The 11,644-nt window shown below is 42.7% G+C and overlaps 1 protein-coding gene across 2 annotated transcripts in view; it reads left to right on the forward strand.

Annotated features, from left to right (window-relative positions):
* SLC26A1 (solute carrier family 26 member 1) overlaps positions 1-11,384 on the forward strand; it is a 393,592-nt gene extending 382,208 nt beyond the window's left edge. The window contains exons 3-4 of one of the 2 annotated variants that reach the window (XR_011282173.1): positions 1,657-5,615; positions 5,690-11,384. Coding sequence is in view for 1 of the 2 variants with exons in the window: in XM_069630595.1 (XP_069486696.1) it covers positions 1,657-3,186 (1,530 nt within the window). In the remaining variant the exon portion in view is untranslated. Of the gene's footprint in view, positions 1-1,656 lie in introns of both variants that reach the window. The other variant, XM_069630595.1, reaches the window with a different exon arrangement.
* The last annotated feature ends 260 nt before the right edge of the window (positions 11,385-11,644 follow it).

Genomic DNA, 11,644 nt, shown 5'->3' on the forward strand with positions numbered 1-11,644 from the left:
CAAACTATCACTGTTAACTGGAAAATCCTAAGCATTATTCATTATAATTTATGGTGGAACTCTATTTGTAACATCCACAGATTAGAAAGTTGTAATGCCTCCTCTCTTGACCTACTATGTAAACATCAGTTGAAATGGCAGCCCTTTCTTAACTTCCTTTCTAATGCAGACTCTCATTAATACCCTGTGATCATTACTTTGTTATGATAGTTGCTGCATCTCCTCTTTCCCCCTCCCCTCTTGTATATGTCCTGTCCTGTCTGTCTTGTCTTCTTGTTTTTTATTGTCCTCCCCCACTCTATTTAAAAGTTCTTAATCTTTTCACATGATAGTGTACATGCGTATACTTGGCTTGTATGTGCATCAAGTATCTATTGTTTTTTTATACTTCCTCCTTTCATATGTAATATATCATTCATATCTCTGGTATGTATTCGTTGCCATGTATACCCAATTCTTCTAATAAAATCTTTAAACACAAAAAATACAGTTACTTATTTAAATCTGCTATGAACCATCTTTTCAGCAACTTCTACTTAAAGTGCATGTCATATATAACTGGTGAAAACAGTACCATTCAAACTTAAATCTGCTGAACCCAATGAGGGTGTTCAATAGCATAGAAGTGGTCAAAGGATGGAGGATTTGCAAGGTATCACAAAGATTTAACAAAGCAGCTGCTTTAGGATCTCAGCACAACTGTTCTATGTGATATTTCCGCATTCTGAAGGCTGTACACCAAAAGACCGATTTATTTTGATCATTTTGGTGTAGCCTCTAAAATGCTGAGATATCAGCTATAGGGCCTGACCCCCTCTACCCCCACCCATCCCAGTGGTTGTGTTAGTAAAAAGGGGTTTCACCCCCCCGACCTCCCTTTCATCCAGCTTCACCCCTTCCCCTGCCCGCATCAAACCGTCCCTTCACATAAACAAACTAGCATTTTTTAATTTGGTTATAATTAAACCTGGACAGGTGTGTTTTAGTTCAACTTGATCCCCTTGAATTTTGGGTTGTTCAAAGTCCCACACACTTCTGAACTTTACCAGATCTGCATCTAATCAAGTATGAGATGCACCCATTTTTCATGAACGAGAGCCCTGACAGGGATGGCATCTCCTTCTATCCACACATGTCCTCTCATCCTGCTCAACCTGGGACTGGTAGGGCCCTGCAGTACGGTAGGCATGTTGACCTTTCTTTCTATTTCCACTGTAGGTCATTTTGAGGGGGAAGCATATGATGGCTGAAGGGGGCAAAGGAATACATTATGGAGAGGGTTTTGCCAGGTTCCCCCCCAGAAAGTGATCCATATATATTCACTGTTCAAAGAGCAGCTGCCCACAAATATTCTGGGTGGCTTCACCCGACACTGACCTTATATCTGATTGGTTATTGTGAAATGAAAATTCAATAATAAATGAAAATTCAACATGATACATTAAATATTACAACATAAACCTTTTCTGTTGCAAACATGTTTTTCATGTTCTCTCTCAAATACGCATATATGTGAAAATGTGAATCAATGAATCTTTTAAATAAAATTCGATGAATTAATCTTTTGAATCCAAATTTGAATTGCTCTCAGTTTTCAACTATCATTCCAAAAGGTCTTATCCTCATCTCTGTTTCTTCTTGTTTTTCTTTTTGCAGGTGATGATGGCCATTTTTCATTTAGGATTTCTGTCAATATACCTTTCTGAGCCAATGCTAGACGGATTTGCCACTGGTGCTTCTTTGACGATTTTAACAGCACAAGTCAAATACCTTCTTGGAATAAAAATTCCACGCAGCCAAGGCTTTGGGATGATCATAACCACGTGGATAAACATTTTTCAGAGCATATCCGGAACAAACGTTTGTGATGTGATAACAAGTGCCATTTGTATTGCAGTGCTAGTGGCCGCTAAAGAACTAGGAGACAGATACAAAAAAAAACTGAAGATCCCCCTTCCCACCGAACTCGTTGTCATTGTGGTTGCCACCCTCATATCACATTTTTGCAATCTCAACAAACTGTATGGATCAAGTGTCTCTGGTGACATTCCAACCGGTTTTATCGCACCCAAAGTGCCTGATTTTGGACTAATGCCCCGGGTTGCGCTTGACGCTATTCCGCTTGCTGTGGTGAGCTTTGCCTTTACGGTTTCCCTTTCGGAAATGTTTGCCAAGAAATATTCCTACACGGTGAAGGCCAACCAGGAAATGTTTGCCATTGGCTTCTGCAACATCATCCCCTCCTTTTTTCATTGCTTCGCTACTAGTGCCGCATTAGCAAAGACCCTGGTCAAATCATCGACTGGTTGCCAGACACAAGTCTCCAGTGTTATTAGTGCAGTGGTGGTACTGCTGGTTCTACTGTTCTTTGCCCCCCTGTTTTATTCACTCCAGAAATGTGTTTTGGCATGCATCATCATCGTGAGCCTAAGGGAAGCCCTACGGAAGTTTAGAGACTTACCAGTCCGATGGCAGCTCAATAGAGTGGACACTGGAGTCTGGCTCGCTACCGTACTTTCCTCGGCCTTGATCAGCACTGAGATGGGCCTCCTAATCGGAATCATTGTATCGATGTTGGCCATCATAGGCCGCACGCAGAGACCTCACGCGTCCTTGCTCAGCCAAATACAGAACACCGTCTTCTACGAAGACAGCGGCAAGTATGAAAATCTTTGCACCGTTGCCAAGATCAAGATATTTCGTTTTGAGGCGCCATTGTACTATGCCAACAAGGTCTTCTTTCAGAATGCTCTCTACAAATTGATTGGGCTAGACCCTGCACTGGAATTAGCAAAGCGGAAGAAAATCATGCGGAAACAAAGAGAATCTATAGACAAGAAAAAGAGAGAAATAGTTACGAAAAAGGGTTTGAGTGAAGCCGAGTCATCCCTGGTTCTCGTCATGAAGCAGCTGGACGTGCGGACCATCATCATTGACTGTTCTTCCATTCCGTTTGTAGACACCGCTGGGGTCAACACCCTCAAAGGCGTCCTAAAGGATTACAAGGACATCGAGATCGGTGTTCTTCTGGCTTGCTGCAACCCCTCCGTGATAGATTCCCTGGAACGGGCCGGATACTTTGGGAAAGACAACACCGATCTTCACCAGCTGTTGTTCTACAGTGTACACAGCGCTGTTCTCTTTGCGAGAGAGAACATGCTTCTGTCTGCAGAATGCACGGTGTGAGGTTGCCAGCGGGCTACCTGTGCAATGGTTAAAGGTGTGAGACATAATGGCATTTAAAGTGCCCCTCAAAAAATATAAGGCCTTATTCAATGATTTGCAGAGGAGCAAATGAGAAAATGCCCACAAGCATCTATGCTTTACACCTTCTACCTGACCCCTGAGTGATAAAGGCGAAAGATGGAGTGACTGTAGAGGCCTGGAATCACTTCACTTAAAAGGTAGCAGGTGCAAATATGAAATGCTCAAAAGCAGCTCATGTGCACCATACACATTGTTGTGCACCAAACCACAGTGCATACGCCCAGAGTGCATCAGCTACACACGTGCATGTGTCCGTTTTCCATTATGTTATACACGCTAATACATTTTTGCTATTATCTAAAATATGTGTCCGTCATTTGCACATGATTAATCGTCTTGACCATCTCTGTGAAGGGATGTCAAACCCGTTTAAAGCCTGAGACCATGGTGTCAAATATGCCTTCGCCTAATGGGCCACGATTACAATGAAATTAAAGTAACCTCTTACCTCACATAGAAGCATTAAGACACACTGGTGGCCTTGTGTGGTGGCGAACATGTCAGGAATGTTCTTGATTGCCCTTGGTCTGAAGAAACAAATCACTCTTAAATGATTAGCATCATTCCTCTTCCCTTTTCCTGGAACATCAGAATTAAAAGTATACGCATTATATATTTATTTAATGAGCGATTGCATAGCCATTTTTCTTGCCTGTTTTTTTTACAAATATGGCAAGGGTGCAAAATGGTTGTGTATCAGGGCATTGTGACAGTCCCACTACGAAGTTGTATGCACGAGGACACCCCTCAGTGAAGTTTGATAGAAGTCAATGTTTTCAGTCGATTCAAAGTGAAAGTCGTTGGTTTACATTCGACTGGTCTAACGCACATACTCGTTATTTGGATGTTCATGAGATTGCTTGAGCTCTTGGCACTTTTGTGATTCAGACCCTGGGAATGGTAAATCTCAGTGGAGCCAAAGTTAATATTGCTTTCATTCGTGTGCCACATCTTTTACTGGCATGGTCTGTGGAGGGCATACATCTTTTACATAGAGGCGATGCTATGGTATGTTATGTTATGCCGAGAGACTTTTATACCACTCCAGTCATCATCGTAATCGTTTTACTGTACCAAGATCTTGCCTGTTAAATAGGGGAAAAGAGACCCTGCGAGAGATAACACGACTTGTCTAGAGAGAGGAAGAATAAAAAGGATAAACATAACTACAGAGGCAGAAATAATGACGTTATCAGATGCATTGAGACATAAGGGGATGAGGACGATGGGCCGGGAGGAAGAGTTTGTCATTACGCGTAGATTTATGCGTAGTAGCCGGTCAAGTGGCACAGCGAGCAGTGCGTTTGCTTTGCCATCCTGCTGGCGCAGGTTCGAATCCCGGCAGGGCCAAACTCAGCCTTAGATCCTTCGATAAATGAGCACTACACACCGTGGGTAATAAATAAGCAGCGCTCAGATACCTGAGGGTTCGTAGTGCTATATAAATGCCAAATTATTATTAGTGTGAGATTTAGAATTGGTCATGAGAAGGGGAAAATGTGATTCCTGAGGTTGCTGGAAAATTAGTGAAAAAGAGGATAACATAAAAGATGTATTTGTAACGTGCACGTTTAGTCCCAAAGGAGAATCTTGTCTCTAATAACAGATGCTTATTGGTATTCATTTCATCAAACTCGGAAGGATAAAGGGTTGAGTAGAACTGCCGGGATTCGAACCCGTGACCATGAGGTCAAACATGCATTAGTCCACTGACCCACAGACACAGTTGGCTTATGGTGGAGCCTATTTAAGTGTTGGCCAACGTTTATCAGTTAGCTTTCATATGTCCAAGATACGTAAAACAGCTTTGCAGGCAGTTTGTCAGAGAAGACATGGCCAATAAGTGTGAAAGGCATGTTAGGCATGCAGGGCATAAACAAGGAAAGCTGTAATAGAGAAGTTATGTTACTAATATCCTCTAAGGGCCATAGCATCATAGCCTGTTGGTGAGAGTAAGATGGTTAGGGTAGTGGTGTGTTGGTCCTAATGTGTCTTAAAATTCTGGAAAGAATGAACACGAAAGAAAGTAGTGGGTTTAGCACACACACCCCATCCCCCCCCCCCCCTCCGCCCCCTGCCCCTACTAAATTAACTGAGCTTCGTCCCCTTCTGAAATAACATCCTGAAAGAAATCCATCTCTTGCATGTCACTGTCTGTAGAATATCATGACAGGGGAAATAAGGGTGCAAAGTTCAGCAGTATGAAGAATAGCTATATTATACAATAGAATCGCACAACATATGGAATAATCAAAACATGAAAAAGCAAGGCAACTAGCATGGAAAGTGTTTTAATAAGAACATTGTGAAAGGAAAGTTTGGACATACCCCTTATGGAGCAGAGTCATGTGTGGATAGGCAGGGCATGATCAGGAACTGGGCTTGAGTGACCCAACAGACAGCCACACAAGTGGCAGCACAGTCGATATTGAAGCAGCAACACCACATATGCCTTTGTGACACCAGGAGAAAAGTCACAGGTGGAAATTGGACTGCAACGTGCACACGTACACGTAAGCTGATGCATTTCTGAAATCATAAGAAGCTGGTAAGGCACTTACAGAATGCATGTGTTAAAATATAATCTCTGGCTCCATTAATTCTGGCCAGAAAGACTTCTGTCTAGCAAATAAGATGCTAAAAGGGGCAACCATCTGGCACAGGTCATGCATTTCCAATCCTGCTGTCCTGCTGTCCTGCTGTCCAGGAAATGGAAAAGGAGTATTCTGGTTGAACTTTTATTAACTCAGCCAGGGGAGTTGCTAGGTCTGGAAAAGACCCGGGGCTAAGCTGTTGTGGGAACTGTTGGGACTGGGGGCTAGCTAGTCTTTTGGCTGTAAATCCTGAGATTCTATCCGGGGCTACAACCAAAAGATCAGGGGCTATAGCCCCCTTAGCCCCCCCCTAGCAACGCCCCTGAACTCAGCAAAAGTACAGGTGACCGGATGTTGGCTTCTGACCCCCATCCTTGTGTGTCTTTCTCCATAGGGGCTCCCTGCCCCGTGTATAGCAAAGACACGGTGGCTGACTGACTCTGCTGGCTTCTCTTGGCTGCACAGTTCAAATCAGTCTCAACCATTTCTCTTGTCTTCAGTCTCATGGGGGACGCCTGCCCTGTGTTGCCCCCCTCTCTGACTGTTCTCCTGGTAGTCTTTCTCCCAAGAAAGATTCTGGTGTTCTCTTCCCCTAGGTAGTTATTGGGGTTTGTCCCACCTTGTGATTAGATTTAATTCACACCACCATGTAGTCTGGTTTCTATCTCTGGTCTTAAAAGACAACTTGGGGTTTTGTTGCTCTTATCCAACCTTGGGGTCTCATGTATTGCACCCCACCTTAGGGTTTGGTTTCTCTCTCCCCATCTTGGGGACTCTGGTCTTCAACCCCGCCTTTGGGTTTCTCATCTCCCACCCTTCTTTGGGGTCTAATTTCTATCACTGCACCTTGGGGTCTCGGGTCTCCCACCTCACCTTGGGGTTTTGGTTCTCTCACCCAGCATCGGGCTCTTTCGTCTCTCCCCTGCCTTTAGGTCTCGTTTCTCTCTCCCCACCTTGTGGTCTCTGGTCTCTCCCCCTACCTTTAGGTCTCGTTTCTCTCTCCTCACCTTGTGGTCTCTGGTCTCTCACCCTGCCTTAGAGTTTCTTGTATATCCCATCCCACCTTCGGGTCTCTTATTTCTCTCCCCTCCTATGGGTCTCTGTTCTCTCACCCCATATTGGTGTCTCATTCCTCTTATTCCACTTTGGGGTCTTGTGTCTCTCACCCTACCTTGGGGTTTGGTTTCTCTCTCCCCATCTTGGGACCTCTGGTCTCTGACGCCGCTTTGGGTATCTCATCTCTCACCCCAACTTAGGGTCTCACTCCTCTTATGCCTCCTTGGGGTGTCAGGTCTCTCAGCCCGCCTTCTGGTTTCGTTGTGCCACTCCTCACCTTGCCCAGTTCACTGGAGCCATTGTGTATCTTTGTTCCCTGGGTGGTGCTCCTGAGGAGAATCTAGGAGTTTAGCCACCACAGCACTACCTCTTCGGTTCTGTTCGGCTCCTGTGGAATAGGCAGAGTTTGTCCCCTCCCCCGTCAAGCTTCCTGCTGCTGGTATCTCGTTAAACTGTTTCTTCGCTTCTCTGGGGAGATGCTCTGCGTTGCTCATCAGGTTCAGACGTTTCTGGTTCCTGGACTGGCAGCGCTGTGAGTATTCCCTGGGATGGGTTGTGGTTCCCTTCTCCACACCTGGCATACTCTCTTCCTGGCACTCCTCCCAGGAGCAGGTTCCCGACCTTCTCGTGCTCCCTTTTCTCTTTCACTTCACTGCAGATTGGATCTGTATAAATCCCTGTGTAAGGTGTGTTATCCATGGAGGCCCTCCTTCTAGGTGAGCCTTGTTCATACAAAGCATCAGAAACCATACCAGCCAGTTTTACAGGAATTATTAAGTCATGGCACAATTTAGGACCCATATAGCCAACACAAACATTAGGATCTTGCAAATAGGGAGGATTACTAATATCGCTTTTGGGGAATATGATATTTCCAGATGGGGGGTCACCCCCAGTGGGGTCCCGCTTTCTCTGCCCCCGTATGTGATCTTAAGTTTAGCAGGATCACTTCCATAATCCCAAAGGGGTGGCTCTCCCTTGTGGGAAGGTGACCAATACCCTGGATTTGTCACACCACTCATGGCTATGAGCAGCCTCCTGATGCTGTAGCATACATAATTTGAGGGAAGATATGTCCTCATTCTTCAATGTGATGACCACACATAGGGGGGAAGGGGTTACAGCTTGCATTTGGGATGGTGAGACCTCAAATAAAGGTAATGTGTCTGTCCTCAGATACAAGCAATAGTGAATGCAGACTTTAAATCCGCCACTGCAAAATGGAAATGACAAGAAAACAAGCCTTCTCTGCCTACGCCCCAAGACATTGGAACCTCCTCCCTGTCAGCATCAGACTTGCCCCCACGCTCCTGCAATTCAGAAAAGAACTCAAGACCCACTTATTCAAGGAGTCTCTCCTCCTCAACCGCTAGCCCATCACACCGCCCCATGCCACCTGACTCGCTAGACGCCGTCCGCGCCTCCCCTCCCCACCACCCTGTAGAGCTGTTCCCCTCCTCTGTGTCTCTCTGTATCCTACCCCCCGCTGCATATCTGTACTATTGTATACCTCTGTAAAGCACTCCGTTGCCACGCAAAGCTAGGTCTGGGCCCAAAAAATATAATAATATTTATAATAATAATAATAATAATAATAATAATAATAATAATAAATACCTGTGTAAGAAAAAGGCCAGTGTCTCTTCCTGATATTGTTATGTTACTGTGGTTTATATAGCACACTCCTGCCCTTTGCATAGTCTACTAGTGTTCCAACCAATCGGAAAAAGACAGGCACTGGTTAGGTTACTGGTAAGAGTGGAACATGCAGCATAGCTTTGCTGATGTGTTGTTAATGGACGCAGATGGAATTGCACGGAGCTCTCTGTGATCTGAAAAGGAATGGCAAATAACACATCAAGCTGCATCCACAGGGTCACACCCTATACACGTTAGATACATATTTCTTCGGGTCAAGGGCTGTACTCTTGCACTGGTATGGTGTTCCCGGACCTTCTCCACAACCCACCAGGGGCACTCAAATATACATGAAATAACGTGGAAGCTCCTGGAACCGTGGAGCATCTCATCGAGAGAGTTTTGCAGCTTCCAACTTGAAAATGTATGAGTGGAGGGACACTGCGAAAGGTAATGTATTCTGAACCCCGGTGAAATGTGCAAATAGGAAAGAAATAGGGTGAAATGCACTTTTCTGATAGTGAAAAACTATTTCAATACAAGGGCACACGTTTTACAAATACATTCTAAAGGTTCCCTGTATTTGTTTCACACGATATGATTCTTTTACATAGGCATACCTATTATGCCAACACTTGACACTTTGTTCACATGTCGGGAACATTTGTTAGAGACCATTTGCATTAACTGCGCAAGATTGCACTGTGCCCAGTGCAGTAGGAGCCGGCATGGACAGAGCAAACACACCTATGTTCAGTACAAATGTGCCAAATTCAGCCTTTCAAAACTCGCACAAAACCTACCAATTCTGAGTTTCAAAATGGAAACTCGCTGAAAATGACCTGATGTTGGCTGATGGAATTTCCCTCCGCACAAACCCATTACTGCATACATGAATACTGCATGCAGTATTTAACATGCAATCCCAAATGCAGTTCAACAGGATTCCAAGATCAATATTAGCCGAGGGTGCACATGACTCCGAATATTGTGAACCCTTAGCATTACCGCAGGAATACTACATGCAGAAATGTTGCAAGAGTTTAGCGGCATTACCATATGTAATGCCACCAAAATATTTGTGAGTCCCCTAGTGGACTACAGGAGCCCTTAAGTCTAATTTCTTGAAAGGAATGGTGTTGCTAGTTTCTCCTGTGTCTAATACTAAACTGGGTAAGAGACAACACATGTCTCACTTGTCAACATTCATTGAAAAAAGTCTGCCACGATTTGCACGTGATGTGGGAAATGGCCTACTACTGCTACAAGTTGTGGCACCCTTTTTCTTTGAAGAGATGGGGACTAAATAATATTACATGGCACTGATCTTACCTTTGGTTTAAAAACGTAGCAGTACTTTTAAGGAGTCGAAAAGTAAATTCTCTGTTTTCACAATCCAGATAACTTTACAGAACCTATGAGGCCTGTTACACAAAGTATATTTCTGCCAGGGTACAGTGTGCACAATCGCATGTCGCAAATTGTGTCTGACTCAGAAAAGATGAATCAGGGAATATGCAATCAGGTGCATAGAATGTTTTTATTTTTTTATTTTTGATAATAATGCGTCACAGCCAAACATTTGACTTTTCATTTAATACAAGTGTAAAATGTGTACATTCATACATTGCAATTCATAGTTCATATTTCCAACCAACCAGTTCTCAGAGTTATTCATTACACAGTTTAAGACTTCTCAACATTTTTATAAATTCAAATGTTAAAAATATTTTGTTCCCTGAGGACAGGCGGCACCAAATGACCATGAGACCATGAGTGACTTATATTATTCAAGTGTGCAGGTTTTGCTGGCCATGACTGCCTCTCTTCAAACCTGTCATAAGGTCATGGCCAAATCCATAGGAACAAATGTCATTTAAAAAAAAAATCACATAATAACAAACTTTGATTCAATTCCTGTACAGTTTGACAGCACTTTAAATTAAATGTGTTTCACAATTTCCATGTTGCACTTTTAGGGACATTGTTTGCTTGCTAGTACATTTTGTGTTTGATGCTTTAATTTGCCACATAAAAGTTAATGGTTGTGTAGATTAAATAAAAATGTGATCTCAGGGCAGCATAGATATCATTGAAAACTGGCATTCCCATTTTCTTGAAAATCAAACTACCTACTGGCGTATTCCTGTCATAAATACATATTCATGGATTCATGTTACATTTGCAGATATGTTTTTGCATTTATGTTCAATTCCTCATATATGTTATTTGCAAAAATATTCTCTCTTTTTGACTGTTTTTTAATTTCATCTAGAGTTTAGACATTTTCCTACACTTAGAATTCAGAAATGCATGTTTTCTGGATTTCTATAGTTCATCGTTAAACCCATCTGTGGATGTTTAGAAGAATATACAAACATGCAAAGAATTAAAGCTAAACCACCTGTTACAAAAATGATGAATCATGAAGGATGTATGTTATCTCCACCTGATCTGTAAACAGCAAACATCCCCATTTGGACGATAGTCAAGACATTTCTTGAGCACCATTAAAAAAACAATAAATTAAATACTTGTTCATATTGTTTGCAAGTATGTCAAAAGACAATTACACATTCTGGTCAACCTATGTAGCTTAGAGACGTTTGTCAAAGACAGCTTTAAAGAATCATAAGGAAACGTTTGGCAGTATTACCAATGTAGTGTTCATTGCAAGAAACTAATAGCACTTGCTTTTAAGTAATTAAGTAACATAACTTGTTTCATGCCTTGCACTGCTGGTACCTGCAGACAGTAGATCCTTTGTAGAAACACTGGGTATAATGGATAATGATAATACATATTAATAAAAACGTTTTTTTGGATGAACAGAGAGCCCAGCTGCATGTTTGATGTAATAGATATATTGTATGTATTTGTATACATGTCTGCAGAGGGATGTGTTGCTCCACTGGTTTTGCTAAAAATAAACAATAGAGTCAGGCAATTGTGGTAAAAAAAGCTATGTCATTAATGGTTGAAATACATGGTTTTAATGAAAGTTCAACTAATCATTTTGAGAAAATGGTGTTTAATTATTTTTTTAGCATTTCTAACATATCTATCCTTTTTCACTCATTTCATTTATG

This window comes from Ambystoma mexicanum, chromosome 6q (genome assembly GCF_040938575.1).
Source record: "Ambystoma mexicanum isolate Mex_15411 chromosome 6q, UKY_AmexF1_1, whole genome shotgun sequence".
In the NCBI taxonomy this organism is placed as follows: domain Eukaryota; kingdom Metazoa; phylum Chordata; class Amphibia; order Caudata; family Ambystomatidae; genus Ambystoma; species Ambystoma mexicanum.